This window comes from Somniosus microcephalus, chromosome 7, assembly GCF_052327205.1.
Source record: "Somniosus microcephalus isolate GS21.2 chromosome 7, FLI_Smic_1.0, whole genome shotgun sequence".
NCBI classification, from domain to species: domain Eukaryota; kingdom Metazoa; phylum Chordata; class Chondrichthyes; order Squaliformes; family Somniosidae; genus Somniosus; species Somniosus microcephalus.
This window is the reverse complement of record NC_140993.1, coordinates 10,127,585-10,145,507: the sequence shown is the minus strand read 5'-3', so window position 1 is coordinate 10,145,507 and position 17,923 is coordinate 10,127,585. Positions and strand designations below refer to the sequence as shown.

Here is a 17,923-nt window from a genome sequence, read left to right as displayed (position 1 = left end):
TGGAGAAAATGGAGCAGGAGCACACAAAACGTCTGATGTCAGAGGAGTTAACGGTCAGCCAACTCCTGCATATGCTGAAGGACAGGACTCTGAAATGGGAAAAACTTGAACACGAACTTCAATATTCAAACGAAAGGGGTTCGGAGCTCTCAAAGGTTATTGGAAGAGCTGAGGTGGCAACACAGACTGAGATGACTGCAACAGAGCAGCCCTTGGATGCCAAAAGTACGCTGACTCACGTCAACGTAGAACAACAGACCGCTGAAACAGCTGCTCCGGTAGAGGGATTGAATAGTCCGATCAATCAATCTCCAAAAGAAGTTGAAGTAGTAAAATCTCAAATGAGGTCATTAGTAAACGACTTGCTGAAAGCCCAGAAAAAGCTGGATGCAGAGGTACACATGAAGAAGTCTCTTCAGGAAAGATGTCTGGATTTGGAACAAGAGCTGGCTAACGTCCAGCTGGGTATGGAGGAAATAGACGACCCTCTCGCTGGCCTAGATCAGGACGACACCGAATATTACTATGTCCTGTCCTGCCCAACTTGTAACTTCGACTCCCACCATACAGAAATCATGGAGAAGCACCGAAAGTCTACGGAACATCGGGAGAAGGTGGCTCTACTACGGAAAAAGGAGAAAGAGAAGGAGGAACTGCGCATGCAGCTGGCAGCTGACAGTGGAGCCCAGAGAGTCTCCAAGAAGCAGAAAAGGAAAAGTCGAAACAGAAGATGACCCATCTGAACCATTATTACCTCTACCAGATCACACACGTGGTCCCTCCGAACGGAGCCAATTCAGTTTGGAAGTTCAAACTGTTAAATCCATGGAAGGACTATTGAATGAGTCACTCCAGCAACGTGAACCGACTACACCACAGAGATTGAATCTGTGAACTGTTTTCCGCAGAGACTGAATCTGTGATCTGTTTTGACATGAAGTTATCTATGTATCTATGTTATTCTGTTATGTAAACCTGAAGTTATATATGTATATAGGTTATTACGTTATGTTAAATGGGGAGATGACTGTAAAGCTAAGAAGGGAGGAATGTTGTGTATGTAATATGTGTGCTACTTTGAACCTATGGACAGGACTGCACTACTTGTAGGGCGTAGTGATACGCAGTACCACTCCTGGCCATGGGGTATAAGTAGTACTGTGGGTACTGATCTCCCCTCAGTTCCCGCCTGTGGGCATGAAGTAAAGACCTATGTGCAGTCCCTACCTCCAACCAGTAAAGACCTGTTTGAGTTATACGTTTGAGTCTTTGTGTTAATTGTTCAATACAATACACATACTTAACAGCACCGACGGGACCGAGCTGTTGCCGTTCCCTCAAAACTGCCGGACACTCCAGCGCTAATGTTGAAACATATGGAGATTTTCAGCTCCGTGTGAATCAACAAACCCTGTTGCTTAGCAACAGCTTCTAAACAGTTGGCAAGCATCTCTGTAGCGTCTCTAGCTGAAGCTGTTGCTTAGCTACAGACCTTGCAGAGCTTGACTGTTGAGAAAAAAGCAACGAAAAGAAAAAAAACGGCTCCTGATTTTTGCCGGTGGCTCGAGCTTGCTGGACATTTAGCCTCCGGATAACACAAAGTTTCCTGTAGTTGGTCCGAATGGCCTATTTCTGTGCTGTATATTCTATATGGGCCAGTAATTCCGGTCCCAACGCGTGAGTACTCATGCGTGGGCCCGTTGGAAGTGCCGGATTTCAGCATGCACAGCGTTGAACTTCCTTCTTTTTGACAGGTTTGCGCGTGTGCAAGGGCCTGAGCTTTTTAGACATATAAAAAGGTGTAAGGAGTGGATTCTTGAAGGTAAGTGGTCTATTATTTAAAATTATTACATTTTTTCCACAGCTTTATTGTTTTTAAGGACTTTACAGTAAGGTAAGTTTATTTTTAGACCCGATTTTGTAAAAAATTATTTTTTTCAAAAATTTTATTAATTGTTTAAAATAGTTTTTAAAAGTTATTTATAGTTTATTTAATTATTGGGATGTTTTTTAAAATTTTATTTAAAGTTAAACTAGTCTTTTGGGCGCCCGTACTTTTCATGAGTTTGACAGTCTTTACTATCAAACTCATGAATGAAGTTTCCCCTCCCCTGATTGGCTGCAGAGTGCTCACCTGATCCCAGCCGGCACATCGCACTAACTACGCCGCTGGATCAGGCAAGCACATCGCGCCGACATCTGAACCGGGACAGTGACAGGAATTCCAAGCAGGCCCAGGCTTCAGATGTCGGCACGCCGGGTAAGTGCACATCGGGGGCTTGCACGCGCGGCAAGCACCCGATCCTAATTTCTGGCCCAATAATTCTAATTCTAGATCTCCTCTTAACCTCTTTCTTCTAATGAAAAATCTATGAAGGTGGCAGGACAAGTTGAGAAGGCTGTTAATAAAGCACACGGGATTCTTGGCTTTATAAATAAAGGCATAGAGTACAAAAGCAAGGAAGTTATGCTCAATGTTTATAAAATGCTGATTAGACCTCAGGTAGAGTATTGTGTCCAATTCTGGGCACCACACTTTAGGAAGGGTGTCAACGCCTTGGAGAGGGTGCAAAGGCGATTTACCAGGATGGTACCGGGGATGAGGGAGTTCAGTTACGTGCAGAGACTGGAGAAGCTGGGATTGTTCTCCTTAGAGCAGAGAAGGTAAAGGAGAAACTTAAAAGAGGCGTCCCAAAAAATCCATTGACCATAAATTGCTGTTTTCTGTCCCTTAAGTAACTTCCTATCCATTTATTACCATATGCCTTAACAATGTCTACGCTAAAGCATTAAAGAATGTGATGTAATCAATGCACATTTATTGAAAAATAATCAACAGCCTTTTGTCCGACTTCATTAACATCATGGAGAGATTCTCTAACTTGAGCATTAATAGAGGTTGGAACGGACCATCATTTAGCAGATGTCCAACTCTAATATGAAAACAATGCTAATACTGTTCAAATCAGAGTTATAAATCAGCGTTCTGTGCCCTACTGATGATGGAAAGTGTGCTGAAACATGTCTAGTTGCTAATAAACCGAAACAGGAGAGATAGACTGCAACAAAGGGCCAATTCTCCTTCCTCTGTACTATCAAGGCTTCCAGTGCGTTAGCTGCACTATCCAACTCCAACATTTCCTAGGTCTAACCAGCTGCAAATATACATAATAGTCATTTTGTCTGCCAATTCAATAACTGGAGATCATTGCCGATAAAAAAATTGGGAAAATATCCACATTTAAAGGTCCTTGTATAATTAAAAATAACTACAGCTTTCTCTGTCACTGTACTACTGATTTTTTTAAATAGTTGTCTAGAATGCAGTAACTAATCAAATTCATTTACATTCTTTTACCTTGCAGAAAGAAAGAAAATAACTTGCATTTATATAGCACCTTTCGACGACCTCAGGACGTCCCAAAGTGCTTCACAGCCAATGAAGCACATTTGAAGTGTTGTCACTGTTGTAACGTCGGGAAATGCACCAGCCAATGTATGCACAGCAAGCTCTCATAAACAACAATCAGCTATTTTACTGTTAATAAGAAATTATTAGAAACAATGGAAACCGAAGATGAAAAATAAAGAGGCGGAGTTTCCTCCTTATCATGTTAATGATCTTTTAAAGGGAAAATGTGATTAGCGTATACAATGTTAGTTTAACAGGAATAAATCAGCTAATGGGAAGTTTTTGCTAGTAATTGTGCAAATTCACTTTAAGAGGCTTCTACAGTATCAGGGTCTGATAACATGATCTGCCTCCTCCAGTTCTAACAATCTTGGAGAGATGTCTTTTTTTGTGAAATTTTCTAAACATGTACACACAAAAACCAAATCTATTGCAGGATTATATAGAATCATAGAATCTCACAGCACAGAAGGAGGCCATTCGGCCCATCGTGCCTGTGCCGGCTCTTTGAAAGAGCTCTCCAATTAGTCCCACTCCCCCCCCCGCCCGCCCCCGCTCTGTCTCCATAGTCTCGCAAATTTCTCCTTTTTAAGTATTTATCTAATTCCCTTTTGAAAGTTATTACTGAATCTGCTTCCACCGCCCTTTCAGCCAGCGCATTTCCAGAACGTAACAACGTGCTGCGTAAAAAAAAATTCTCCTCATCTCCTCTCGTATTTTAAAGCGGTTTTACGGGTAGGATTCTATATTGAGAAAAGAAGCTTGAGTTCAAACTTGAAGAACCTTCCAATTTGTAAAAGCAACAAGAAAACAAACTAAAATCCTGAGATTTAAAAATGGTGAGACTTACGAGCAAAGTACTGCCACGGGTTGTAGGATCTTCCAAAGTCAACCGATCTCTCAAGGGCCCAAAGGTCAGGACGCGGAGAGTTAGCAAACTTGATAAGAATATAAGCCACATGAAAGAGCTGTTAAGAAGACACATGTATATTCATTAATATTAACACAACAGCACCTGCAATAAAAAATCTTTAGATCCATTTGCAAATCTGAAAGGGTTAGTTTTTGTGATTGTAATATGTTCTTTGATCATTTGTTATATCTGAGTTTTCCTGAGGTTTTTGAACTGAAACCAAGATTAAAGTTCAAATTATTCTAATTCACAAACCAACTACTGTTTTTTCAAGCTGGGTGTGAACAACCTATTGCCCAGGAATGGGATGATTCAATTAGAAATTCTCGGTTTCTGGATGGCAGCTGCCTCTTACGAAGGTGACACTTGTTACATTCCTGACAGTATTGGTGAGCTCTGGTCTTAGTTTTGAAATTTTCAATTGGCCCCCAGTCTCAAAAGCTTTTTGGGGGAAAGAGTTCCAGATTTCCACTACCCTTTGTGCGAAGAAATGCTTCCTGACATCACAATCCCTGAACGGCCTGGCTCTAATTTTAAGGTTATGCCCCCTTGTTCTGGACTCCCCCCACCAGAGGAAATAGTTTCTCTCTCTCTATCCTAGCAAATCCTTTAATCATCTTAAAACACCTCAATTAGATCACCCCTTAATCTTCTATACTCAAAGGAATACAAGCCTAGTCTATGCAACCTGTCCTCATAACTTAGCACTTTAAGCCCCAATATCATTCTGGTGAATCAGCATTGCACCCCCCTCCAAGGCCAATATATCCTTCCTGAGGTGCGATGCCCAGAACTGAACGCAGATCTTTATACAACTGTAGCATCACTTCCACCCATTGTATTCCAGCCCCCTTGAAAGGCCAACATTCCGTTAGCCTTTTTCATTATTTTTTTGTACCACTTGTTTTCAGTGATTAAAGAATTGGAGACTATTCAGATTAAAGAGCTCTGTCGGTCTGTGGCTCACAGTCTATATATGAGACTCGCTTCCTGAAGGACATGATAAAATGGGATGCTAACAATCCGTTCAGTTGTGCCAGCTTTCAAGGTGTTGTTTTATCCCAAGATACCGTGGCCAATTTCTTCTTTGTGCTTGGGCAGTAAGCTGGCAGTTGCGGGCCAGCCACCCATTATATATCGGAAATACAATTTCAAAATTTGCTGACGACACCAAATCGGGGATGTCCTAATATCTCCTTATGTGGCTCAGTGTCAAATTTTGTTTGACAATCATTCCTGTGAAGCACCTTGGGAGGTTTTACTATGTTAAAGGCGCTATATAAATACAAGCTGTTGCAGTAACTTGCTGCATTTTATATCTTTATACCTGATTTTGTCAGTAAACTCGATTAGTTGATTTAACCTGTCAGATCTCCGCTCTGTATGTTGTACTTTCCATCTATGTGAAGTGCATGCAGGAGCATAGCTCAAGACAATGCTTAAACCAGTAGCAGTACCACAATTGGAGCAATTGCTAATTTCAGATCCTTGCACTCGGCAAGTGCAGAAAGCAAAACAATGAAGATTTCCGATTGTACGGGGCTGTGGCCTGTTTTGTAAAATGTGTCATCAGGCTATTGAACAAGAAAATGATGCAAAGGAACTCAAAATCATAACAATGTTTTCAGGAGTAACAGACTGTGTCTCACAAATCGACTGTTTTTTGTTTAACAAGGAGGACTGCGACAAAATACAGGAAGACATTAATAAACTTACAAATGGGCGTGTAATTAGCAAATGAACTTCAATAGAGATAAGTGTGAGGTCATACATTTTGGGAGGAAGAATAAGGAGGCCACACACCCCTTGGGAAATAAGTGTCTAAATGGGGTAGAGGAACAGGGGGATCTGGGGCTACAGATACACAGATCACTAAAAGTAGCGACGCAGGTTAATAAGGCCATAAAAAAAGCAAACAAAGCACTGGAGTTCATTTCGAGAGGGCCAGAATTGAAAAGCATATAAGTTGTGTTAAACTTGTATAGAACCATGGTTAGATCACACCTGGAGTACTGTGAACAGTTCAGGTCTCTATATTATAAAAAGGATATAGAGGCACTGGATCAGGTACAAAAAAGATTTACTAGAATGATGCCAGAACTGAGAGGTTATACCCAACAGGGAAAATTGAACGGGTTGGGGCTCTTTTCTCGAGAAAAGAGAAGGCTGAGGGGTGACCTGATAGAGGTCTTCAAGATTATGAAAGGGTTTGATAGGGTGGACATAGAGAAGATGTTTCCACTTGTGGGCGAGACCAGAACTAGAGGCCATAAATATAAGACATAAGAACATAAGAAATAGGAGCAGGAGTCGGCCATTTAGCATTTCGAGCCATTCAATAAGATCATGGCTGATTTTCTACCTCATCTCCACTTTCCTGCACTCGCCCCATATCCCTTGATTCCCTTAATGTTCAAAAATCTATCGATCTCAGTCTTGAATATACTCAACGACTGAGCCTCCATAGCCCTCTGGGGTAGAGAATTGCAAAGATTCACCACCCTCTGAGTGAAGGAATATCTCCCCATCCCAGTCGAATTTCTCCTCATCTAAATGGCTGACCCCTTATTCTGAGACTGTGACCCCTGGTTCTAGATGCCCCAGCCAGACAGTCACTAAAAAATCCAATAGGGAATTCAGGAGAAACTTCTTTACCCAGAGAGTGGTGAGAATGTGGAACTCGCTACCACAGGGAGTGGTTGAGGCGAATAGTATAGATGGATTTAAGGGGAAGCTGGACAAACACATGAGGGAGAAAGGAATAGAAGGATATGCTGATAGGGTGAGATGAAGAGGGGCGGGAGAAGGCTCATGTGGAGCATAAACTCCAACCGCCAGTTTTCCGCCTGCACTGGAAGTGAAAATTTACCCCTGCTGTTTTTATTCTAAAAGTTTGCTCCAGCTTGTGGAGAATGGGTGGTGAGGGTGCTTAGAAATTTGGCGCTATACATCATGGTTGCCTTGTACTCTAATATTAGACGAACATATTAGAGGCAACGCATCTATTTTAAATAACTCATCCTTGTTTAGAAATCCCTCCAGGGCCTCGCCCCCTCTCTACCTCCGCCAGCCCTCCTAGATCTCTGCCCTCCTCCAATCCTGGCCTCTTGCCCAGCCCTGATTATAATCGCTCCACCATTGGCAGCCGTGCCTTCAGCTGCCTGGGCTCTAAGCTCTGGAATTCTCTCCCTAAACCTCTCCGCCTCTCTGCCCTCCTCCTTTAGGACGCTCCTTAAAACCTACCTCTTTGACCAAGCTTTTGGTCGCCTGTCCTAATATCTCCTTAATAAAAACAGAAAATACTGGAAATACTCAGCAGGACAGGCAGCATCTGTGGCAAGAGAAACAGAGCTAACGTTTCAGGTCGTGAGTGCTGACGAAAGGTCATCGACCTGAAACGTTAACTCTGTTTCTCTCTCCACAGATGCTGCCTGACCTGCTGAGTATTTCCAGCATTTTTTGTTTTTATTTCTGATTTCCAGCAGCTGCAGTATTTTGCATTTGTATTAATAACTCCTTATATGGCTTGGTTGATAACCCTCATGTGGAGCGCAGGATGTTTTACTATGTTAACATAGAAACATAGAGATAGGAACAGGAGTAGGCCATTCGGCCCTTCGAGCCTGCTCCGCCATTCAATGAGATCATGGCTGATCTTCGTCTGAGATCTTAGCTGATCTTACCAGTTCAGTACCCCGTCCCCGCCTTTTCTCCGTAACCCTTAATCCCCTTAGCCTTCAGAAATATATCCAATTCTCTCTTGAAAATATTTATTGAATTAGCCTTCACAGCCCTCTGTGGCAGGGAATTCCACAGGCTCACCACTCTTTGAGTGAAGAAATTCTTCCTCATCTCTGTTTTAAATGATTTGCCCGCTATTTTTAGACTGTGGCCCCTGGTTCTGTGCTCCCCTGCCATTGGAAACATTCTCTCTGAATTCAGCCTGTCCAGGCCTGCCATAATTTTATATGTTTCGATGAGATCCCCTCTCAATCTTCTAAACTCCAGTGAGTACAAGCCCAAACTATTCAATCTCTCCTCGTAGGTCATTCCCGCCATTCCAGGTATCAGCCTGGTGAATCGCCGCTGCACTCTTTCCATGGCAAGAACATCCTTCCGCAGATGGGGCGACCAAAACTGTACACAATACTCCAGATGCGGTCTCACCAGCACCTTGTACAGCTGTAGTAAGGTATCCCTATTCCTATACTCGAACCCCCTTGATATGAAGGCCAACATACCATTTGCCTTCTTAATCGCCTGTTGCACCTGCATGCTCTCCTTCAGTGACTGGTGCACAAGAACACCCAGGTCCCTCTGCACTTCCCCATCTCCCAATCTATTGCCATTTAGATAATAATCTACCCTCCTGTTTTTACCCCCAAAGTGGATAACCTCGCATTTATCCACATTATAGTGCATCTGCCACGTATCCGCCCATTCCCCCAACCTGTCCAAATCGCACTGTAGCCTCCTGACATCCTCATCAGAGCCCACCCCTCCTCCTAGTTTAGTGTCGTCAGCGAATTTGGAAATATTGCATCCAATTCCCTGATCCAGATCATTTATATATATTGTGAACAGCTGGGGTCCCAGGACAGATCCTTGCGGCACCCCGCTGGTCACTGCCTGCCACTCCGAAAACGAGCCGTTTATTCCAACTCTCTGTTTTCTATCCGCCAGCCAGTTCTCTATCCACGTTAATACTTTGCCCCCAATCCCATGAGCCTTAATTTTGCATGATAATCTTTTGTGTGGAACCTTATCGAAGGCTTTCTGGAAGTCAAGGTACACCACATCCACTGGCTCTCCCCCATCTATTTTACCAGTTACTTCCTCAAAAAATTCCAGCAGATTAGTCAAACACGATTTACCCTTTGTAAATCCATGTTGACTCTGTCCGATCCTTTCCCCATTTGTCAAGTGCTCCGCTATTTTATCCTTAATAATGGACTCTAGCATTTTGCCCACAACCGATGTAAGGCTTACTGGTCTATAATTCCCTGCTTTCTCTCTACCCCCCTTTTTAAATATTGGGGTAACATTAGCTACCCTCCAATCCACGGGTACTGTTCCCGAGTCAATGGAGTTCCGGAAGATGATCCTTAGAGCATCTGCTATCTCCAGGGCCACCTCCTTAAGTACCCTAGGATGTAGTTTATCAGGCCCCGGGGATTTGTCGGCCTTCAGTCCCCTCAACTTACCCAACACCATATCCCTAGAGATACTAATTTCTGTCAGCTCCTCCCTCTCATTAGTCCCTATGTTTGCCGATATTCCTGGGAGGTTATTTGTGTCCTCCTTTGTGAATACAGAACCAAAGTATGAGTTTAATTGGTCTGCCATTTCCTTATTCTCCATTATATATTCTCCCGAATCGGACTGCAAGGGACCGACTTGGGATTTTACCAGTCTTTTCCTCCTGATATACCGATAAAAGCTTTTGCAGTCTGTCTTTATGTTTGCTGCAAGTTTACTTTCGTATTCTATTTTCCCCTTCCTGATTAATCCCTTTGTCCTCTTTTGCTGTATCCTGTACTGCCCCCAATCTTCCGGTCTGGTGCTTTTTTTTGCCAGTTGATATGCCCTTTTTTTTGATTTTATGCTGTCCCTAATTTCCCTCGTTATCCACGGTTGAGCCACCTTTTTAGGTTTATTTTTATGCCAAACCGGTATAAACATGTTCTGGAATTCTTCCATTCTATCTTTGAATGCTTGCCATTGTCTATCCACTGTCAATCCCCCCAGAAACACCACCTAATCAATCTTACCCAATTCCCGTCTCATACCCTCGTAATTCCCTTTATTTAAGTTCTGGACCTTAGTCTCTGATTCAATTTCCTCACTCTCCATCTCGACTGAGAGCTCGATCATATTATGATCGCTCTGACCCAAGGGGCCTCGTACAAGAAGATTGTTGATAAGTCCCTTCTCATTGCACAATACCCAGTCTAAAATGGCCTGATCTCGAGTCGGCTCCTCGACATATTGGTCCAGATAACCGTCCCGAAAACATTCCAGGAATTCCTCCTCCTCAGAATTTTTACTAATTTGGGTAGTCCAATCAATATGTAAATTAAAGTCACCCATGATGACAGCTGTGCTCTTATCGCACGCTTCTCTAATTTCCCTTTTTATGCCTTCCCTCACCTCCATATTACTATTTGGAGGCCTATATATCACACCCACTAACGTTTTCCTCCCCTTGCTATTTCTCATTTCTACCCATACAGATTCCGTTTCATCCGAGTTAATATCCTTCCTTTCCATTGCATTAATCCCCTCCTTTACCAGCAATGCTACCCCACCTCCCCTACCTTTTTGCCGATCCTTCCTAAATATTGTATATCCCTGGATGTTAAGTTCCCAGCCTTGCCCACCCTGCAGCCACGTTAAAGGTGCTATTTAAATGTAACTTGTTGTTGTAACTTGCTGCATTTTATATCTTTATACCTGATTTTGTCAGTAAACTCGATTAGTTGATTTAACCTGTCAGATCTCCGCTCTGTATGTTGTACTTTCCATCTGTATGAAGTGCATGCAGGAGCATAGCCCAAGACAATGCTTAAACCAGTAGCAGTACCACAATTGGAGCAATTGCTAATTTCAGATCCTTGTACTCGGCAAGTGCAGAAAGCAAAACAATGAAGATTTCCGATTACACGGGGCTGTGGTCTGTTTATAAAATGTGTCATCAGGCTATTGAACAAGAAAATGATGCAAAGGAACTCAAAATCATAACAATGTTTTCAGAAGTAACAGATTGTGTCTCACAAATTGACTGATTTTTTTAAAAGGGGGGGAAGGGAATATTAAATTAGCCAATGGTGCAGGAAAAGAAATTTATATAAATATTGCGTAGGAAATATAGGACTAAATTACTCTTTAATTAGGAATAGTTGATGCAGGCAATGCAACAGTAGGAAAAACTCCCAAGCATGTTAAGAGAGCAGTGTTTAATAACATTAATTAGCAGTTCTGTGGGCTGAAGGCTGCCATTAAATTTGAGGTTACAGATAATTAAATTATAATGAGAAGTGTAAGATAAACACTTGGTTGCTGGCAATAATAAAGTAAGGCAACACAAGTTTACAAATGAAATATGATAGTTTAGCGTGATGTGTAATCTGTGTAACACTGGAGCAATGGAAAGTAATAAGTTTTGATTTATACAACAACAACTTGTATTTCTATAGCGTCTTTAACGTTGTAAAATGTCCCGAGGCGTTTGACAGGAGCGATTATCAAACAAGATTTGACACCGAGCCACATAAGGGGATATTAGATCAGTTGACAAAAAGCTTGGTCAAAGAGGTCGGTTTTAAGGAGCGTCTTAAAGGAGGAGAGAGAGGCGGAGAGGTTTAGGGAGGGAATTCCAGAGTTTAGGGCCCAGGCAGCTGAAGGCACGGCCGCCAATGGTGGAGCGAATAAAATCAGGGATGCGCAAGAGGCCAGAATTGGAGGAGTGCAGAGATCTGAGAGGGTTGTGAGGCTGGAGGAGATTACAGAGATAGGGAGGGGCGAGGCAACGGAGGGATTTGAAAACATGGATGAGAATTGTACATAGAGTTATACATAGAATTACATAATTTTTACAGCACAGAAACAGGCCACTTGGCCCAACTGGTCTGTGCCAGTTGGGCCAAGTGGCTCCACACGAGCCTCCTCCCACCTTACTTCCTCTCACCCTATCAGCATATCCTTCTATTCCTTTATCCCTCTTGTACTTATCTAGCTTTCCCTTAAATGCATTGAGCTTTCCTTTAAAGCGTATACATTTAAATGACAATCTATTTTCAATATCCTGTGTGGTTGTGTGGTTGATACTGAAGAAGGAAGCTGTAGACTGCAGGAAGATATCAAAAAATTGGTCAGGTGGGCAGAACAGTGGCAAATGGAATTCAATCCGGAGAAGTGTGAGGTAATGCATTTGGGGAGGGCTAACAAGGAAAGGGAATACACATTAAATGGTAGGACACTGAGAAGTGTAGAGGAACAAAGGGACCTTGGAGTGCATGTCCACAGATCCCTGAAGGTAGCAGGCCAGGTAGATAAGGTGGTTAAGAAGGCATACGGAATGCTTACCTTTATTAGCTGTGGCATAGAATACAAGAGCAGGGGGGTTATGCTTCAACTGTATAAAACACTAGTTAGGCCTCAGCTAGAGTACTGCGTGCAGTTCTGGTCACCACATTACAGGAAAGATGTGATTGCACTAGAGAGGGTACAGAGGAGATTTACAAGGATGTTGCCGGGAGTAGAGAATCTTAGCTATGAGGAAAGACTGGATAGGCTGGGTCTGTTTTCCTTGGAACAGAGGAGGCTGAGGGGAAACCTTATTGAGGTGTATAAAATTATGAGGGGCATAGATAAGGAGGATAGAAAGGACCTATTTCCCTTAGCAGAGGGGTCAAAAACTAGGGGGCACAGATTTAAAGTAATTGGTGGAAGGTTTAGAGGGGATTTGAGGGGAAATTTCTTCACCCAGAGGGTTGTGGGGGTCTGGAACTCACTGCCTGAAAGGGTGGTAGAGGCAGGAACCCGAACCACATTTAAAAAGTACTTGGATGTGCACTTGGGATGCTCTAACCTGCAGGGCTACGGACCAAGAGCTGGGAAGTGGGATTAGGCTGGATAGCTCTTTGTTGGCCGGCGCGGACACGATGGGCCGAAATGGCCTCCTTCCGTGCTGTAGCTTTCTATGGTTCTATGATCCTTTCACACATACATGTGCTGCAAATGTGGGGATCCTCATCCCATAACATAGCCCAGCCAACGCTGGGAGACTTAATCACAGTGGCTTCTCTGTTTTCCACTGAGCTGCTGCTGATTGCCTCTCGCTCCCCCCCCCCCACTACATGCCCTACCCGCTATCACCACCGATTCATTATTCTTTCAGCATGCTCCACCTTTCCCTGTCCCTCACAACTACTGCTCGCTGCTCCTTCAGTCTCGGTCTCTTTCTGTTCCTGCTGACTCAGTCATGCTCAGAGCAGCAGACAGGGTCCAAAACTAAAAAGCTGGGACCCACACAGGTTCTATGTTGCCTGGGAGTAGGTTTCATGGTTTCTGAATGTGTGTGACAACTGGCCTTCGATGAGCTACGTAGGTCCTAATGCAGAAGGGAAACTTTGAGTGACATAAATCTGCTGATGTTACATTGCTTTCTTTGATAATGCAACATATTAATGTGTTAGAAACATAGAAACATAGAAGATAGGAGCAGGAGTATACCATTCGGCCCCTCAAGCCTGTTCCGCCATTTAATGAGATCATGGCTGATCATCCAAATTCAGTACCCTGTGACATGAACCTTGTCATTCATGTGGAAATGACTTATGAAATGATACTGGGCGGCCTGCTGGTGGCGCTGTCCAGGAAGAGTATAAATACTCGGGCATGGGTCCAGCTTGCTCAGGACATTCTTTAACAGGAACCAGTAAAGGACACAACTAGATCTCCATGTTGAAAAACAGTTGATTAAAGCCTTGTTTAATACTCAGACTAAGAGCCTAGTAGTTTTCTTATGTCACCCTGTCCCTGCTTTCTCTCCATATCCCTTGCTCCCTTTAGCCTTAAGAAATATATCCAACTCCTTCTTGAATATATTTAATGAATTGGCCTCAACTGCCTTGTGTGGTAGAGAATTCCACAGGTTCACCACTCTCTGGGTGAAGAAATTCCTCCTCATCTCAGTCTTAAATGGCTTACCCCTTATCCTTAGACTGTGACCCCTGGTTCTGGACTCCCCGGCCATCAGGAACATCCTTCCTGCGTCTAGTCTGTCTAGTCCTGTTAGAATTTTATAAGTTTCAATGAGATCCCCTCTCATTCTTCTAAACTCCAGCGAGTACAAGCCCAATCGACCCAATCTCTCCTCATACGTCATTCCTGCCATCCCAGGTATCAGTCTGGTGAATCTTCGCTGCACTCCCTCCATGGCAAGAACGTCCTTCCTCAGATAAGGCGACCAAAACTGCACACAATACTCCAGGTGTGGTCTCACCCAGGCCCTGTACAACTGCAGCAAGACATCCTTGTTCCTGTACTCGAATCCTTGCTCCTGTACTCGAATCCATTCATAAAATCCAGCCCTTTAAGTCCATTGGTCATCTATGAGGAGAGGTATCATAAGCTTAGCTTATAAAAATAAATGGGATAGAAGGGATCTAAAGAATTGAAGGCCCATCATATTATTAAATGTGGATTATAAGATCTTGGTGAGGGTTATGGCAAATCATATGAAGGAAGTGATGCCACAGATAGTTTTGCCCTCTCAGTCCTATGGAGTCGTAGGCCAGGACATCGCAGACTCTGTGGTCTCAATCCAAGATGCAATAGAGCTCATGGAAGAGCGTGGGAGGGAGGCTTATGTGTTAAAAATAGATCAAGAGAAAGCCTTTGATAGGATCTTTCATGAATTTTTAATGATGGTTTTGGAAGCATTTGGTTTCGGGAAAAATTTCATTGAGTGGATAAGGATTTTTTATTCAAACATATTTAGCTGTCTTAAATGTAATGGTTTTTTATCCAAGTATTTTCTGAAACAGAGGTCAGTAAGACAGGGTTGTTCCCCGTCCCCATTGTTGTACACATTGGTAGCAGAACCATTAGGTTACATGATGCGGAAGGAACAAGGCGTAGTCAAGATTGTGGTTCCCAGTTCTGGGCTGGTGTCGGTGATACACCAATATGCAGATGACACAACCTTAACATTGAGAAATGGGGAGTCAGTGAGGAAAGCTATGGATGTAGTGGAGGAATATTGTAGAGCTTCAGGAGCCAGAGTGAATTATAGTAAGTCCCAATGCCTGGTTGCAGGAAGGGGTAGGGGGGAATGGTTGGAGGAAAGCCCCTTTAAGGTGGTGGAAGTTTTGGAAGTTCTGGGGGTGCATATGGGGTGCAAGAAGGACAGGGATGAAGTGGATTGATTAAATTGGGAACCGAAGGTTATGAAAATTAAAAAGATTTTGGGAAGATGGGAAAGAAGGTGGTTGAAAGTGCAAGGAAGAGCAACAGTGGTGTCTGCTCTCCTGCTATCTAAACTATGATACTTATTGACGGTGGAGGATGTTCCTGAGTGGGCGGAAAAGCCCATCCGAGAGGCTTGTGTGAGGTTTTTATGGGAAGGGAAACCAGCTTTGGTTGCTTACAATACCATCATTGGACGGAGAAATCAAGGAGGACTCAATTTCCCAGATACTGATTTGAAGAAAAAATCCTTTAGAATCAAATGGGTGAAGAGATTTCTTCAGAAGTCAAATACAAGTTTTTGGAAGAGTTGTTTTGAGCATTTTTAAAAACAAAGTGGGTAGGAGGGCAGGGGCTTTTGTATATGGAATACAATAATATGTTTTTGAAATCGATTAAACCTTTCCCTAGGTTTTATAAGGGGGTTGTAGAGACTTGGGCCCAATTTTTTAAAAGTGTGCAGTTTATGTCCAAGGGTGCTGAGGAATTTTTAGAATAGCCTTTATTTTTGAACAGGTGGGTCAACATTGAAGGAGAGGTATTATTTAATCAAGCTTTTATAGAAGCTGGTATTATACGTGTGAAAGATGTATTATATGAGGTAATTCCAAGTTGGTTGCCGGAAGCAGTCGTGAGGGACATGGTTTGGGAGGAGGATCAGGAGGTAGAGGAAAAAGCAATAGGGATCATGTATGAGAAGATGGTGAGGGCAATGCCACAGGATTGGATGGAAGAAATAAATGCGCAAATCTCCAAAGGAAATAAAGTGCGTCCTGCTTTTCCAAGCTTTCTGCTGGAGAAAGGGGATGAGTTGGTCCAACTTGACAACTGTCATACTCGAGATTTCTATGGGGTATTTAGAGAATGGAGATTCAAGACACCTGCTGGTCAGGAGTTTTGGCAGGGTATATACCCACAGCTGGACTTCAACAGGATTTGGAAGGGAGTGTGGGAGAATTTTAAATGTCCAGAGTTGATTGAACTGGATTTCAAATTGTCTCATAACCGGATTTTTACCATGACGGTCTTATGTAAGGTTGGACGAGTGGAAGTGGCAACTTGCCCAGTGTGTGGGACACATGATGAGACTCTGTCCCATTTACTGGTGTTATGTCCGCAGTTAAAGGATTTTAAGTTCGACAGTTGTGTGAGGTTTTTTTGCTGGGTGGGGACCAAAGAGCAAGAATGGGAATCCCGTGGGACTCAATATTGAGATGGGGATTGCAGGAGAGTCTGGCCGAGTCTAGCGGAGCAGCGATTAATTTAATGTTCAGTTGGCTAGATTCGCGATTGTGCAAAGAAGGAATGCTCTGTTTATTAAGGGGAGGAGAATAAATCTAAAAGAGTATTTTAAATATAAGCTTAAAGATCATTATAAGGCTATGTGGATGTTTTATTCAGAAAGGAATTTAAAGATAGTATTTTATGATCAATTTTTAAAGTACAATAGATTAATATATGTTATGGGAGACAAATTAAACTTCAAGTTTTGATGTTAATATGTGGCAGAGGAATGGCTGTGCAGAGCGGTGGAATGGATTTGTATGATACAATGGAATGATCTTGATGTTACAAATGTTTTTAATGTTCAATAAATAATATATAATTTTTTAAAAAGTGGCTGGCAAGTCAGAAGGTTGTAGGTTCGAGTCGCACTCCCGAGACTTGAGTGCATAATCTGGTTTGATATTCCAGTGCCGGTACTGAGGGAGCACTGCACTATTGGAGGTGCCTTTGTTTGGATAAAATGAGAAACCAAAGCCCTGTCTGCCCTCTCAGGTGGATGTAAAGGGTCCCGTGGCATTATTTCAAAGAAGAGCAGGGGAGTTCTCCCCAGTGTCTTGGCCAATATTTACCCCTCAACCTAAAACAGATTAGGAATATAAGATTAAGAGTAGGCCATTCAGCCCCTTGAGCCTGTTCCGCAATTCAATTAGATCAGGATTGACCTGTAACAACTCCGTGGTTCCGTATCCTCTTAATACCCTTGCCTAACAAAAATCTCTCAATCTCAGTTTTGAAATTTTCAGTTGACCCCCAGCCTCAACAGCTTTTCGGGGAAGAGAGTTCCCAATTTCCACTACCCTTTGTGTGAAGAAATGCTTCCTGACATCACCCCTGAATGGCCTGGCTCTAATTGTAAAGGTTGTTCCCCCTCGTTCTGGACTCCCCCCACCAGAGGAAATAATCATTATCACATTGCTGTGTGTGGGAGCTTGCTGTGCGCAAATTGGCTGCCGCGTTTCCTACATTACAACAGTGACTACACTTCAAAAAGTACTTCATTGGCTGTAAAGTGCTTTGGGACGTCCGGTGGTGAAAGGCGCTACAGAAATGCAAGTCTTTCTTCCTTTCCCTAAATTGCTTGCGATGTTTATCATCATTCCAGAATTGTATGTTGATCCATTCCTGTCTTTGCCTCCTTTAACTGCACACATACTTTGAATTAATGGATTTTCCAGGGAATTGGTTTTCAATGTACTAGGATGACCTTTCTGAGCATGTGCTTTGCCAGCATCATTTGCAGAGCATCCCCTGAGAGCTCTTTTTGTGCCAGTATTCATATTGATATTCAGAAAAGCAGCCAGCTGAATATGTATAAGTTTAGAAGTAACGGCTGTTGGATC

General features: G+C 42.9%; 1 protein-coding gene across 1 annotated transcript in view; it reads right to left on the bottom strand.

The window, feature by feature from the left end:
• lama3 (laminin, alpha 3) overlaps positions 1–17,923 on the bottom strand; it is a 340,063-nt gene that overhangs the window by 301,986 nt on the left and 20,154 nt on the right. The window contains exons 2-3 of the mRNA XM_085993930.1: positions 5,783–5,899; positions 4,263–4,380 (exon numbers count right to left, since the gene is read on the bottom strand). Coding sequence (XP_085850056.1) covers positions 4,263–4,380; positions 5,783–5,899 — 235 coding nt within the window. The remainder of the gene's footprint in view (positions 1–4,262; positions 4,381–5,782; positions 5,900–17,923) is intronic.